Below are 16,389 nucleotides of genomic sequence, written 5' to 3' on the forward strand. Positions count from 1 at the left end.
AAGCGGAAAAAAAATATTTTTTGGTTGTGGTTTGGAAGTGGGTTACGTATTATTGAGTATATATAGGCGGGATAAAATTGTATGGTAGATTACGGTAAAAAGGAGGACGTGAATACAAAGTGAAACTACTTGCAAAAACAGAAAGAGAAAATAAGATGACAGAAAAGATTCCGAAATGCAACAGTGACAATAACAAACGTAATTGTTGCGTTCAAATTAATGATATGAATATAATAGAGGGAAACATTCCACGTGGGAAAAATATATCTAAAAACAAAGAAGATGTGACTTACCAAACGAAAGCGCCGGCAGGTTGATAGACACACAAACATACACACAAAATTCAAGCCTTTGCTTTATTTGGTTCCATCAGATTCACCTGGTCCTACTCCATATCCCATGCCACTTTCCTTGACGTTGACCTCCATCTGTCCAATGGCCAGCTTCACACGTCCGTCCACATCAGACCCACCAACAAGCAACAGTACCTCCATTATGACAGCTGCCACCCATTCCACATCAAACGGTCCCTTCCCTACAGCCTAGGTCTTCGTGGCAAACGAAACTGCTCCAGTCCGGAATCCCGGAACCATTACACCAACAATCTGAAAACACCTTTTACATCCCGCTACTACCCTCCCGACCTGGTACAGAAGCAAATAACCAGAGCCACTTCCTCATCCCCTCAAGCCCAGAACCTCCCACAGAAGAACCACAAAAGTGCCCCACTTGTGACAGCATACTTTCCGGGACTGGATCAGACTCCGAATGTGGCTCTCCAGCAGGGATACGTCTTCCTCAAATCCTGCCCTGAAATGAGATGCATCCTTCATGAAATCCTCCCCACTCCACCAAGAGTGTCTTTCCACCGTCCACCTAACCTTCACAACCTCTTATTTCATCCCTATGAAATCCCCAAACCACCTTCCCTACCCTCTGGCTCCTACCCTTGTAACTGCCCCCGGTGTAAAACCTGTCCCATGCACCCTCCCACCACCACCTACTCCAGTCCTGTAACCCGGAAGGTGTACACAATCAAAGGCAGAGCCACGTGTGAAAGCACCCACGTGATTTACCAACTGACCTGCCTACACTGTGAAGCTTTCTATGTGGGAATGACCAGCAACAAACTGTCTATTCGCATGAATGGACACAGGCAGACAGTGTTTGTTGGTGATGAGGATCACCCTGTGGCTAAACATGCATTGGTGCACGGCCAGCACATCTTGGCACAGTGTTACACCGTTCGGGTTATCTGGATACTTCCCACTAACACCAACCTGTCAGAACTCCGGAGATGGGAACTTGCCCTTCAGTATATCCTCTCTTCTCGTTATCCGCCAGGCCTCAACCTCCGCTAATTTCAAGTTGCCGCCGCTCATACCTCACCTGTCTTTCAACAACATCTTTGCCTCTGTACTTCTGCCTTGACTGACATCTCTGCCGAAACTCTTTGCCTTTACAAATGTCTGCTTGTGTCTGTGTATGTGCGGTTGGATATGGGTGGGTGTGTGAGTGTATACCTGTCCTTTTTTCCCCCTAAGGTAAGTCTTTCCGCTCCTGGGATTGGAATGACTCCTTACCCTCTCCCTTAAAACCTACATCCTTTCGTCTTTCCCTCTCCTTCCCTCTTTCCTGATGAAGCAACCATTGGTTGCGAAAGCTTGAATTTTGTGTGTATGTTTGTGTTTGTTTGTGTGTCTATCGACCTGCCAGCGCTTTCGTTTGGTAAGTCACTTCATCTTTGTTTTTAGACATATTTTTCCCATGTGGAATGTTTCCCTCTATTATATTTATATAAAACCTTAGACAGCAAGTAGGCAAAGGACACACACACACACACACACACACACACACACACACACACACACACGTGAGAGGTGAATGATTTAAATTTCGACACAATTGTCAATAATTTTAAAGAAATATTTGACTATTTCAGTGTGCGGAAAACTGTGCAGCCACACCAAGAGAACATACGCCGTATTGACAATTCTATGAAGATATGGATACTGGAAGCAAAGGGGCTTGCAAATAAGAAGAGGTTAGTATCTTCTCCCCTGGATTATTAATGTAATTTTCTTATATGCCACTGCATTTATATGTGACTTAAATAAATGTGTAATTCTTTACATTGCCCCCTGTATAGTAGCTTTATGTATTCTCAGTAATAACACTCACTCACAACAGAGTGTATACAATGTTGAACATTGACAGTGGATTAAAATGGCTTACCATCCAAAGATTTCCATTCAGCATCTACATTTAACACACAGAGCTCTACTGACTACACTATGTGAACCTATCCTGTAGGATAAATATAGTTTGGCAAGTTATTAAGTGCTCAAATTTATGCATGTTAGTTTACTGATGCATTCATTAAGTAGAGCAGATAAAGAGAATTACTTTTTAAACAATGTAACAGTATCCTGGATTTTCCATTGTCTGATTTTTAAACACTGTGTTCTGTTTTCAGGTATTTTTGTGAATTGTGTCTTGATAAGACACTTTATGCCAGAACATCATCAAAACAGAAGGGTGAAATGTGTTTCTGGGGAGAACACTTTGACTTTCACAATTTACCCCTTGTAAACATGATAAATATTAATCTCTTTCGTGAGGCTGACAGAAAGAAAAAACGGGATAAAAATGTTCTTGTTGGTAAGTATATAACTTTCTGCTTTTACAAACAGTTGTTATTGTTGTTATTGTGGCCTTCAGTCTGAAGACTGGTTTGATGCAGCTCTACCTGCTACTATATCCTGTACAAGCCTCTTCATTGCTGTATAACTACTGCAACCTATATACTTCTATATCTGCTTACTACTGTATTCATCTCTTGATCTCACTCTATGATTTTTACCCCTCAAACTTCCCTCCAGTACTAAATTGGTGATTCTTTTTATGTCTTAGAATGTTCCTACCAATCAGTCCCTTCTTTTAGTCAAGTTGTTCCACAAATTTCTTTTCTCCCTACTTCTGCTCAGTACCTCCTCATTAGTTACATGATTTATCCATCTGATTTTCAGCATTTTCCTGAAGCACCACATTTCAAAAGCTTTTATTCTCTTCTTGTCTAAAGTATTTTTCTTCCAAGTTTCACTTCCATACATGGCTACACTTTGTACAAATACTTCCAGAAAAACTTCCTAACACTTAAATTTATGTTCACTGTTAACAAATTTCTCTTCTATAGAAAAGCTTCACATTCCATTGCCAGTCTATATTTCATATCCTCTCTACTTTTACCATCATCAGTTATTTTGCTGCCCAAATAGTAAAAGTCATCCATTAATTTTATTTTTTATTCCCTGATTTTATTCTTTTATCAACTGATTTAATTGGACTACACCCCATTATCATTGTTTTGCTTTCTTTGATGTTCATCTTATATTCTCCTTTCAATACACTGTCCGTTCCTTCCAGCCGCTCTTCCAGGTCTTTTACTGTCTTTGAGAGAATAACAGTAACACTGGAAAACATCAAAGTTTTTATTTTTTCTCCCTCAACTTTAATTCCTACTCCAAATTTTTCTTTGTTGTCCTTTATGTCATAGGGTCAGTATTGCCTCGTATGCCCCAACATTTCATGTGAATCCAAATTGCTCTCCCCTGAGATCAGCTTCTACTGGTTTTTCTATTCTTGTGTAAAGAATTCATGTTAGTGTTTTACAACAGTGACTTATTAAACTGATAGACTGGTATTGTTCACACCTGTCAGCACCTGCTTTCTTTGGAATTTGAATTATTACATTCTTCTTTAAGTCTGAGGGTACTCTGAATACCTAATACATCTTGCACATCAGATGGAATAGTTTTGCCATGGCTGCCTCTCCCAAGGCTATCAGTAGTTCTGATGGAATGTAGTCTACTCCAAGGGCTTTTTTTCAACTTAGGTCTTTTAGTGCTCTGTCAAATTCTTCTCACAGTATCATATCTTCCATCTCAACTTCACCTACTTCCCCTTTCCTTCCTATAATATTCATCTCCCTTGTATAGAACCTCTGTATACACCTTCCACCTTTCAGCTCATATTCATGCAGCTGCTTCTTTTCTTCAAGGATCTTTTTAATTTTCAAGCTTCATTTACTGCATTTTTATATTTTCTCCTTTCATCAATGAAATTTAGGATCTTCTGTGATATCCAGGGATTTGTAACACCTTGTTTTTTTTACGTATATGATCCTCTGCTGCCTTCACTATTTTGTCTCACAAAGTTACTCATTTATCTTCTACTGTACTCCTTTACCCTGTCGTGGTCAATCATTGCCTAATGCTCCCTCACTAACACTCGGGAACCTCTCCTTCTTTCAACTTACCCAGGTTCTGTCTCCTTAAATTTCTACCTTTTTGCAGTTTTAATCTACAGTTCACAATCAATAAATTGTAGTCAGAGTCCACCCTTTCACTGGAAATGTCTTAAAATTTAAAATATGGTTCCAAAATCTCTGTCTTACTATTATATGAAACCTTCCGGCATCTCTGTAAAGCCTTCTTTCATTATTTTTGAACCAAATGTTAGTGATGATTAAATTTGTAGATTTATGTAAACTTAAAATGATAGAAGACAGAGCTCAATTTCTTTTTCAGTTTTAAGTATCGTTTTGTGCTATAAGTTTTCATGGATAATTGCAGATTTCTTATTACAGGAATCATTGTCTTATGTTACAGGTAGTGTTTGTATCCCAGTTCATGAAGTAACATCACGTTATTTGACAGAGAAGTGGTACCCTGTGCTCTCAGATAAAGGATTTTCAAAGGATCCCCCCTCTTTAAGGGTGAAATGCAGATTTCAGACAGTTGACATTCTACCTGTGCATGTCTACGATGAATTTTTACAGGTATGAGAAATTTAACCATAAAAATATAAACACAACCAAATATAGGAAAATAACATGAATTTGTGAAGCCAAAAATGTTTCAATGTGTTTAGAATTAATTTGGTTCAAGCTAACTATTGTATGTATATATGATAGAATTATTGTTGGAATAATGTGTACGACAGCAGATGATTTTAAATGTTTCTTACATTTTTATGTAAACCTTTCTGATGTATTCTTCTTATTTCAGTTCCTGAAGACTGAGTACCGTATATTATGTGAAGTCTTGGAGCCTGCTATAAGTGTAAAAGCTAAGGAGGATATAGCTACAGCTCTTGTGCATGTTATGCAACGTGAAGGAATGGCAAGAGAGTTTCTGGCAGATGTTGTAATGATGGATATTGATCGAATTGGTAAGAGTTTCAAAAAACTTGAAGATTTAAAACTTTCTTCCAAGTGTATTCCCTTTAATTTCTGTCACATTAAGATGTGAACTTTTAAGATACTTATCAAACAGATTTCTTTAACTCTTCTGTATGACCTTATCCCACTGGGTTACATGTAAATTGTCTTCCAGATGATGAACGTTTGACATTTCGGGGAAATTCACTTGCTACCAAAGCAATGGAAGCCTACTTGAAGCTAGTGGGAGACCGATATTTACAAGATACTTTAGGGGATCTTGTGGCTGCTGTTGTTGAGAGTGGCTACGACTGTGAAGTCGATCCTCTTAAAGTGTCAAGTGTTGCTGCCCTTCATCGCCAGCAATCTAATCTGCGAGCAGCTGTCGAGATGGCTTGGTCTCGCATTCTGGCTTCCCATAATACTTTTCCAGTGTAAGTAGTTTCAACTGTTGCTGTAATTACTCGAGACAAACAATAAAGGTACAGGTTGATATTTTCGTAAGCTCACTAACATAGTTGTAAATGTTTTTGTACTATTACGTAGCATTTTTTACTGAAACACATAAAAATGGGAATAAGCATAAATGGAAGAAAAGTTGTGACTAAGCCATGAATTAACTGAAAGGTGCAGTTTATAGCTGGTGGTAGTTTGTCACTGACAGAAACAGTGACAGTTGACAGTTTATTCAATCATCTCTGACAGTGCACAGTTACTTATGGTAATGATGGTGAACATTTTCCTAAACTTTCCATTCAAGGCTTCTAGAAGTACATTGACAGCACACGCCATTACTCACCAGATGTAACTGATACTAGTGCTTGCATTGATGTATGGTGCAAAACTCGAATATTGTGGAAGAAATCCATAGAGAGATAGACATACTAGCTTCTTCCACTGAGGAGCTGTCTGCTGTAGTGAATATATCACATCATCACATACATATGTTTTATTACTAAACTTTGACACCATAATAAATGTGCATACTAACAGCTCTGAAACAAGCTGTAAAATTTTATATATATAGTGTTGCCTATTACTATTTTCTCCTACATTTTGTCATTTATATTCATTTTTTGTTTTTCAGAGAGCTGCGTGAGTGTTTCTACACTTTCCGACAGAGGCTAACTGAAATGGGGCGAGAAGATATCAGTGATAACCTAATATCAGCATCTATATTTTTACGCTTCTTATGCCCAGCCATTTTATCTCCGAGCCTATTTAACATAACACATGGTAGGTTAAGGTGTTATGCAGAATTGGAAAAAATCAGTAAATTTATGTGTTTGTCATTATTGTAATGTTTTAATGTATTTCAGTGTTCTTGAACATTAAGCATTGCCAATATTCTTATAGCTACATGCTTGCAGTACACAAGAGAGGATCAAATATATCACACAACAAAATATTATGATCACACAATTCTAGGGAAGATTATTAAACAACATTGGAAGGTTTCATCTCATCCTTCTACATGCATACAGTACATATGTTTATACACATTGTAAGAGAATGAAAATATACAAATACATAATTATCTGTTGATTTGAATAATTAGTTCCAAATCAGGAATGCATCAATATGGTAAAAACCAATTCCATTACAAAACCGAAATGTAATTAATCATGAGGTAAATGGCTGTAGATTCCAAGACAGACAAACACTAAAAATATTCATTTGTTCATTTTGCATCCTTCATGAATAATTTTCATATAATGAAATTATCAGACATATAAACCTGAAAATCTAGAATGTCGTCCTTAGTGCAGAACATAAAGGCAAACTCATCAAACAATGGAAAAATCCAGGATGGAATGTAACAGTACCAGAGAAGGAAAGTTGCTATTCACCATATAGCAGAGATGCTGAGTTGCGATAGGCACTACAAAAAGAAAGAGAGAGAGAGAGAGAGAGTGAGTGTGTGTGTGTGTGTGTGTGTGTGTGTGTGTGTGTGTGTGTGTGTGTGTGTGTGTGTGTGTGTTTTTTCACATAACTGTTATAGTCTGTTCCTGTAGAAAGAATGGTTACATTCACAGAAAACACGGATAATCTCATTTGAACAATGACAAGAGCCTACTCAAGGCAGGGTCAAGGAGTCAGCCAAATCAAAACTTTCGAAACACATGTCCTTTTGCCACTTTGCATGTATTTTGCTGGTATAAGTATTACATAAAATGAGCTGGCATAACTAGTTCAAGAGTTACACAGTTTTGTAGAATTAATTCATATTAAATATATCTTATTCTTCAGTAGAATTTACTAACAGCAAAAGGAATGTAATATTTATATGAACATTGTGTTATTACAGTAACCTCTTGTATATTTCAGAATATCCCAATGAGAAGGCTGCTCGTAATCTTACTCTGGTTGCAAAAACACTGCAAACACTTGCAAACTTCACACGTTTTCAAGGCAAAGAAAATTTTATGGAATTCATGAATGACTTCCTAGAACGTGAAGCTCCAGCTATGAAAAATTTCTTACAACTTATCTCGGTGAGCTACCTAGTATTAACTACCTGCATCTTCAGTACAATCATATCAATGAAATTGATAGGTTAAGATATTAATGTAGCTGTAGCTACATATTTTTGTGCCCACTGTTTGGCTAGACTGTGTGCTGGTGTCAGTAGATACAGTGTGTATTAGAACCTACATCCATGTATTGTATCCTAGGAGTTAATTAATGATGAAGTTGAGTGTTATTGTGGCATTTACCACTCAGCACTATGAAAAAATTACAAGCAAGTGCTGTTGTAATTATTTGTTTGTGCCTTATTGGCTGTCATGGTAATGCTTCCCCTATTCACTTCTGTGAATGACAAAACACTAAAAGTATGCATTTCTTAGACAGTGATACAGAATTTGTTTTCAAGAATAATTCAGTCCTAATAACTTTATTGTCAGCTGAGTGTTGAACTCCAAGAAAACATCACTTTTGAACTCTTTTCTGCATGCTAGTAACATCATCTGCTCTGTGAATGATGGAATGCAACTGTTAGTTGTCTGCAGCTCGTGGTCGTGTGGTAGTGTTCTCACTTCCCGCGCCCGGGTTCCCGGGTTCGATTCCCGGCAGGGTTAGGGATTTTCTCTGCCTCGTGATGACTGGGTGTTGTGTGCTGTCCTTAGGTTAGTTAGGTTTAAGTAGTTCTAAGTTCTAGGGGACTGATGACCATAGATGTTAAGTCCCATAGTGCTCAGAGCCATTTGAACCATTTTGAACTGTTAGTGGGATATAACAATCTCATTATTACACCCTCTTGTTATTTGAGTGTAGAAGTATGCTAATATTTGGCTGATAGTCACAATGGCAGTTTGTATTGCTTCCTGACTTTGGTACTGCATCAATATAGAACCACTGAGTGAGGTGTCACAATTGTTAAGGCACTCACTTGCACTCACTAGGACATTGGGTTCAACTCGTATCCAGATTTAGCTCTCCATGGTCAGTTTCCTCATAATTGTTGAACCTGTCTATAATGACAATGCCATTAACAGAACATTGTACTCTGATTTATTTTGTTCAAATACGAAACAAAATTTTGGTTTTGAATAAACTAAATGAGAAGTCACTTTATTCACTTTTCAACAATTCTGTTTTCAGAGTCGACCAGCGGGCTCACCAAATTGTTTGGAATTTGAAGGATATATAGACCTTGGGAAACAGCTGAGTATTCTGGCAGCACTGTTGGCGGAATGTGGAGGCAAGTCTGGTATGACCAACCATGGACTGGAGATGGAACAGCTGCAACATATACTTGACCGTGTTCATGGAGCTCTTAGCCAGCCAGTTGGCAAACTACCATCCCCACGGCGTTCTGAGCCAATGCATTATCAGTCTCTCAACAGGAACATTTTCAGGTAATAGATTAAGATAATTTTCATTGGATGTTGCCTTACCACCATAAATTTTCACTTATGTAGTTGCCTTTTTTACTCAAACAAATCTGTTAAAATTAACAAAAATGCATAGACACTTATATTTCTTCTTGATATGCTGTATTACATACATCAGTGACAAATACAAGAAATTATTGGTTGTGAATAAAAGGAGTAGAGTTTAACATACCATTGACAACAGTGTCATTAGAGATAAAATCTTTGAAAGGGTCCATGATGTAGACCCTAGACAAGATGACAAAGAAATAGTAGTTTTGAATTTTTAGCCTGACATGTAATAATTGTATAAATCAAGACCAAATGTGTGTTAAGAGGAAAATAATTAAATCTGGAAAATCTAAGATAGCCTTTATACAAAACAGAAAATTCTAATCAGAAATTAAAAGTTTGTAGATATAACAGACCTAGTTTGGTTTCTGTGGTAGTTCACAAAATGATATGGGGCTACTATAGTAAACAATTTAACATCTTGACATTTTGGAACTGGTCTTTTTACCTTCTGGAGGAAAAAGAAAGAAAGGGTAATGTTGTTGAAATTCATAGAAACACAATATATGTAATAAGGTAATTTACTTAGAACACAGTAATCAGCTTGAAATGTAAATGTGAAAAGTTGGTAATCTGCTCTTGAAACTGTTGTCAGTAATTGAAGTTTTAGCCTTTCTTTCTCTCACTGCTGTTTTGATGAGATCATGTATTACAACAAGTGAATATATGACTTACAGCTCTGATGTGACAGGACACATTGAATAAATATTTCAGTCTCTCAGCAGGACAGTTGATGCTAAAACAAGCCATCTCTCAATAAACACATGGCTATGTCTGTACTGATTTGTAACTGACTGTAATATTTTTGATATTCTATGAATGCAATGATATAAATAATGCTGATTTTCTGCAGACAGCATTAAACTGGCTCAGAAAATCATCAGACTAATTTAATGCTATTTTCTGTAAGATGAATCGATTTCACATCTATATTTTTCTGCATAGTTTCTTCAAATAAATTTTAATTGATGACTGGATACTTATAATATACAACCTTTTAGTTTATATCAAAATGAAAGAAATTCAATTAATGTCATTGTGATCCATGTAAAAGCACAAAAGAACATAAATGTCAAAAAATTGTTTTCATTGCATTTTCCTCTCACTTGTTAAAAGTACAATGGCACCATATAATTTCAGTATTGGGTGCATGATGAACAGTGTAAAACAAATAGACTCTAGTTTAAAATATCATGAAAGTTTTACCTGATTTCAGCATACTGTTATACTTGTAAAATTGCAGTAGTTTAAAAGAAAAATGCATTTTGAATGCTGCATGTTATTTTTTGTTTTCTATTTATTATATAAAATTTTAAAAAAATTAATGTTCAATGTGCCAAAGGCAGTTTTATTTGGAAACTAATGCAGTTTGTTTATATATAACTGCGGCGAAAATGGCCATCACAGTCTAACAAAAGGTCAAAAATTAATTATGATTTGTAGTGTTGCTCACACTGCTAAATATTGCATTTTCGGGCAACAAAAAAGTTATATTATGTTTCAGGTGTCATTAGAGCACAGTTACTACAGTCCTTTCATGAAATAATGGATAAACTAGGCACTCATCTTTTTGTGTTTCCCACGCTGGTCTCGTTGTGAACTCATGGCTCAATCATCGAAAATCTAGGTGGTGATGATTCCAAGCTCGGATGCAAAGAGGCCTAGGTGTTATTCTGCGATATTCAAAAGTTTTATAGATGTGTTTCATAAACCATTCTTGAAGATTAAACTTTTGCAAGTTAGCACAATGGTGATGTAAAAAAGTAATCAGCACTCCGAATTTAAGTTACACTTCTTTTTTTATTACTTTTGTTGCAATATCACGTAACTCACAAAACATCACTTCACAATATAAAACATACTTGAAAATATCTTCCTCACTGTAAAAGTTCACATTTTATAAACTGACTACAATTTACGTCTTTTCAACGTGATTACCAAGACTTGACTCTCTAATAACCGCTTGTTGTTGTTGTTGTTGTTGTTGTTGTGGTCTTCAGTCCTGAGACTCGTTTGATGCAGCTTTCCATACTACTCTATCCTGTGCAAGCTTCTTCATCTCCCAGTACTTACTGCAACCTACATTCTTCTGAATCTGCTTAGTGTATTCAACTCTTGGTCTCCCTCTACGATTTTTACCCTCCACGTTGCCCTCCAATGCTAAATTTGTGATCCCTTGATGCCTCAGAACATGTCCTACCAACCGGTCCCTTCTTCTTGTCAAGTTGTGCCACAAACTCCTCTTCTCTCCGATTCTATTCAATACCTCCTCATTAGTTACGTGATCTACCCATCTAATCTTCAGCATTCTTCTGTAGCACCCCATTTCGAAAGCTTCTATTCTCTTCTTGTCCAAACTATTTATTGTCCATGTTTCACTTCCGTACATGGCTACACTCCATACAAATACTTTCATAAATGACTTCCGGACACTTAAATCTATACTCGATGTTAGCAAATTCCTCTTCTTCAGAAACGCTTTCCTTGCCATTGCCAGTCTACATTTTATATCCTCTCTACTTCAACCATCATCAGTTATTTTGCTCCCCAAATAGCAAAATTCCTTTACTACTTTAAGTGTCTCATTTCTTAATTTAATTCCCTCAGCATCACCCGACTTAATTAGACTACGTTCCATTATCCTCGTTTTGCTTTTGTTGATGTTCATCTTACATCCTCCTTTCAAGACACTGTCCATTCCGTTCAACTGCTCTTCCAAGTCCTTTGCTGTCTCTGACAGAATTACAATGTCATTGGCGAACCTTAAAGTTTTTATTTCTTCTCCATGGATTTTAATACCTACTCCGAATTTTTCTTTTGTTTCCTGCACTGCTTGCTCAATATACAGATTGAATAATAACTGCTTACACGCTCAAAATCAGAGTTACAAGTACGTCTAAGACCATAGTGACAAATAACATAAGAATATCATTGCAATATAAACATATCAATGTATCAAAGTACCTCAACATATTTCTGAGACAACATTCAGATTTGATTTCATTAATGTAAACTACTTTACAGAAACATAGTAGAATATTGCTGGTATCGAGAGGTTGAGATGAGGTGCCATAATGGTTACGTAATTCAAGTACCATTACAACAAGAAACTTCTAAAATTATACAAGAAAAATCATATATAGTTAGAATAGGTGTGTCTCCTCCCACAACATCTCTTGTTCTATCTCCAATCCATGCATAATATTCTTTACTAATCAGTACTTTTCTTGCAGGTACAATGACCCAACGGTATGCAGCAACAACAGTGATATTTCAACTTCCGTGCACCGAGATAAATCGCCTCGTGCAGCCACTCTTCCTCGTAATGCATTTGTGCCAAAACTGAGTATGTCGCCTGCGTCAGATGATTTCTTTGTTGGGACCAGGGAGGGAGCTCACCAGTGCAGTCCTCACTGTCCTCAAGCACTGGCTGTGGTTCCAGCACAGAGGCCTGCCCCGAGGCCATTGAATGCTGTTGTGAATGGAAATTTAGATGAAATATCCGACTTCCTTCATTACGCTGATGAGGAGGTTATTCCTGAGCACTGCGTTAACAAAGGCAGCCAAATATCTATTTCTCAGCTGTCAAATGTTGCCTCATCAGGCTACCAGAGTTTTGCTTACAGCCAAAGTTCGAGCCCAGTTGACTTGAATGCTGCAAATAATAACAGTAACAGTGCAAATATTCCTGCACCTGTTAGCAACTCTCAAAGCAACAACAATGTTGTTCCTACAACTGCTTCAGCACCATTAGCATTTACAAATCCTGTATACCACATGGATGCAACACCTCCAGACTGTCGGCTGGTGCCCCGAAGGCGCTCGTGCAGTTCCTCTTCTGATGAAAATGGTGGCTGTGTTGGTGGTAACACTGGTATTTTGGAACTGCCTTCTGCCACTCCTCCTCCACTAGTTCGGCATTTTTCACCGGCCGTTAGAGTACCACGTACAAACCCACAATGTGGCATGCGTAGTGCTGCAAACTGGAGGGCAGTCAATGGTCAGCCTCATCACCATGTCCACAGTACAAGTACAGGTATGTCTAGTAATTCATTTATTGTTATATTTGAAAGTATACTTAGATTTTTTTTTACAAAATTGAGAGCTGAAGCAATAAGTAAATTCAGATTTCAGATTATTAGTATGAGTCTGAATGAGACAGCAACACTTATAAGAAAAGTTAATATTATCAGGCTTTTGTAGCTTCAAGATTTTTTGTCAATTTATAATAAAGAAATAATGTGGAGGACACAATAAAATTTTAACTGGTGACTATCTTCATAGTGCAAATGAAGGTTTTCATGGCATGTCAGTGTAATAAAATAAGAGGTTGTAGGATAAGTTAAAACTTTTGAGTTGAATGGAAGAAGAAAATGGAAAAGATGTGATGTAGTGATGAAGGAGAAACAAAATTACTCATTTAAATAAAATAGTGTAGTTTGAATCAAAATAGTATGGTTCAGGTAAGGGGGAGAATTTGAAATGGACATGTAAATTAAGAAAAAGAGGAACTTCTATTAGAGAAGATAATATCATGTAATTAAGAAATTCGAGAAAAGAAGTTAAACGGGCAAACAAATATTAAGGAAAACATCAGAAAAATAAAAAAGTCAAGAAGTTACAGAGCCAGTAATTATTATAAACATGAAGTACACTGGTTCATCATTTAAAAAACTGCAGAAAAATTTTTTAAACATCATCAGTTTTTCATAAATACTGGGGAACTTGTAAAGCCAATACTGCAAATCTAAACATTATGTTTTTTGCACTTTTCTAACAACTCATATTTCTGTTCATTTATAACAGACCAGATACTGAGGCGGCGGCTGTCCTTGGATTCTACACGGGATCTGTCTGACTCTTCAGAGGAAGATACGTGCCACATTCGATGCAGCAAGAACTGCAGTGCAAAAAGTATAGAAGAGGTAAGTTCCATCTTTCTGTTGACTTCCACAACATTTTATACAAGAACTGTAAAGCAATTTGTGTTTACAAAATCTATATGTAATTAAAATGGAACTGATGTATAAGCTTGTTACCTAATGATTTCTGATGCAAGCTGTAATTATTCATTCGAAGATGACTAGTCTTCTCTTATTTAACTTAGTAAAGCTTAGCCAGAAAGTTCAGAGTCAATGTTAAAAAATATAACCGTGATTATTAGTATTTTTTCTTTCATTGATTATATTTCTGAACTTTTGGAATCTTAACAGACATAATATTTAATGAGGTAACTTTATTATTTCAGTATGAAAGGGAAATTGAAAAGCTCCAAGCAGATGTTCATCTGTTGACCCTGAAACTGGAGCAGGCTGAACAACAGCGAAACTTGGCTGATTCACATGACCGGGATGCTGGCAGCAGTGAAAATAAAATGAAAGTCATTATAGCTAGGTGAGTCCCATAAATTAGTTATATATGTGCTTTGTAGCTATAAGACCTTGATTCAGTAAATAAGTGTAAGAGCTTTACTTTTTTCTTCTCAGGTTATTCAAAATACTCAAGTGACAGTTCTGTCCATTATCAGCATCTTTGCATCATACATTGAAGTAACATTATATTCTTATTTGTGCACTTAATTAAAATTATCACATGCTTCTAATATTAAAGTGGTAAAGCAGTAGGAGCCATTATAGCACTGCTGTACAATACATCCTATGTACTGATGAAATCTGGATTGAGAAAGACAATGTATGTGATATGAAATATGTAGATGTTTGATACATTGGTGTTAAAAAGGAAACGTGGATCTCATCCCTCTTTGTTAGATCTCCTTTCAGTTTCTTCATGAAAACAATTTTTAACAGATACACCATGTATCCTTTGCAGTAAATCAATGCACTGTGAATACTATGAATGTTTACATGTTTTATACATTTTCTTATCAAATCCAGAAGAGACTAATTTGTGTACAGTTTCTAGTCTTTATCAGAATGTTAGTGATATAAGAGCCCACTAATGGGAAACAAGTTTGTTTGTTTCCGTACGGCACAGCTGTCTTTCCCGTCGCCACTGGCTTGACAAGCATTATGTACTACCAACATACTATTAGTTGTGCTAATTTAAGAAACTGCAGGATGTGGCAATGAGACTTTGGATCTCAGTGGTATTGCTTGTATTTTACCTTCATTATGCCTGCATAGGCAACCTATGTAGAGTATGGGGGAGCCACTGTATTTTATTAGAATGTGAATTTTTGCTATTTATGTAGCAAATAGGCCCACATTCTGAGTGCGGGACAATTCAAGACAACTACTGCTCAGCCTGGGGAGCACAGGGAAACTGCTGTGCTCTGTAATGTTATAAGCTGGATGCGACAGGTGTCATTGGGAAGCCATTGGTAAAAGTGGTACAGATTTTCTTATTTTCAAAGGAATCCATTAAGAAGGGCTTCTATTTGTGATGTACTTATTCTTATATTTTATTTGATAGTGTTGGTGGTGAATGTAAACACTAAATAGGATATGTGGATTCAGATATTTACAAATGATATGAAGCCACAACAGAAACAAACAAATTGATTAATTAAATTTGTCTTTTTTTCATCTTCTCATCACGGCTATGACACGAGATAAACATGTTTGATGCTCAGAATAGGAGCTAGAACAGTGTTAGGATAAGTGAGTGAGGAAAAAGTATTAGATTCCCATCTAGGGTGAAAAATATGCTGTTTTTCAAGTACTGGATTCTAACAACATTTATGTTATCACTCTGATTGATAATTATATGCATAATATACTGAATGTGTAGTATGAATGGACACCTCAGCATGGAGCAATTTTGCATAACTGAAGACTGCTTTTTTCTTATTTCCTGGGTGAGCAGAGTTTTCCTAGGATAAATTTGTTGAACATGTGTATTCATATTTGTTACAGTTTTCATTGTTAATGGCAAATTAAATTAAATGTAAAATTTCTGTGATAATTTCAGGCAAATCTATGTAGTTGCATAAAGGGCAGCAGCTCCTTGTCACCATTGACAAGTTATACCTTTGTATAATTTGGAAATTTGAATAACATTAATTTATAAGTATTTGTTCAGAACAATGCCTCTGCAACCATACAGCTCTAATTAGCTTCAAAACTGAGGTGATAATGTTAATGAAATAACTCCCCAAAACAGCAGAACTATTTGTTTATGTCTTCACAATGGCTCTTGTGGGAGCTGTGGAAATGTGAGCATGTTGTTTGTCACCTTGATTTTTTTCCCACACATTTCTGT

General features: G+C 36.5%; 1 protein-coding gene across 1 annotated transcript in view; it reads left to right on the forward strand.

The window, feature by feature from the left end:
• The window catches only part of LOC126471341 (ras GTPase-activating protein raskol), a gene marked incomplete at its 5' end in the record, with an annotated part of 695,914 nt that overhangs the window by 676,240 nt on the left and 3,285 nt on the right, over positions 1–16,389 (forward strand). Inside the window, 11 exons of the mRNA XM_050099461.1 lie at positions 1,943–2,044; positions 2,477–2,661; positions 4,671–4,840; positions 5,070–5,232; positions 5,397–5,655; positions 6,309–6,457; positions 7,550–7,716; positions 8,825–9,081; positions 12,402–13,204; positions 13,975–14,093; positions 14,417–14,562. Of these exons, the coding sequence (XP_049955418.1) occupies positions 1,943–2,044; positions 2,477–2,661; positions 4,671–4,840; positions 5,070–5,232; positions 5,397–5,655; positions 6,309–6,457; positions 7,550–7,716; positions 8,825–9,081; positions 12,402–13,204; positions 13,975–14,093; positions 14,417–14,562 (2,520 nt within the window). The remainder of the gene's footprint in view (positions 1–1,942; positions 2,045–2,476; positions 2,662–4,670; positions 4,841–5,069; positions 5,233–5,396; positions 5,656–6,308; positions 6,458–7,549; positions 7,717–8,824; positions 9,082–12,401; positions 13,205–13,974; positions 14,094–14,416; positions 14,563–16,389) is intronic.

Source organism: Schistocerca serialis, chromosome 3 (assembly GCF_023864345.2).
Source record: "Schistocerca serialis cubense isolate TAMUIC-IGC-003099 chromosome 3, iqSchSeri2.2, whole genome shotgun sequence".
Classification (NCBI taxonomy): domain Eukaryota; kingdom Metazoa; phylum Arthropoda; class Insecta; order Orthoptera; family Acrididae; genus Schistocerca; species Schistocerca serialis.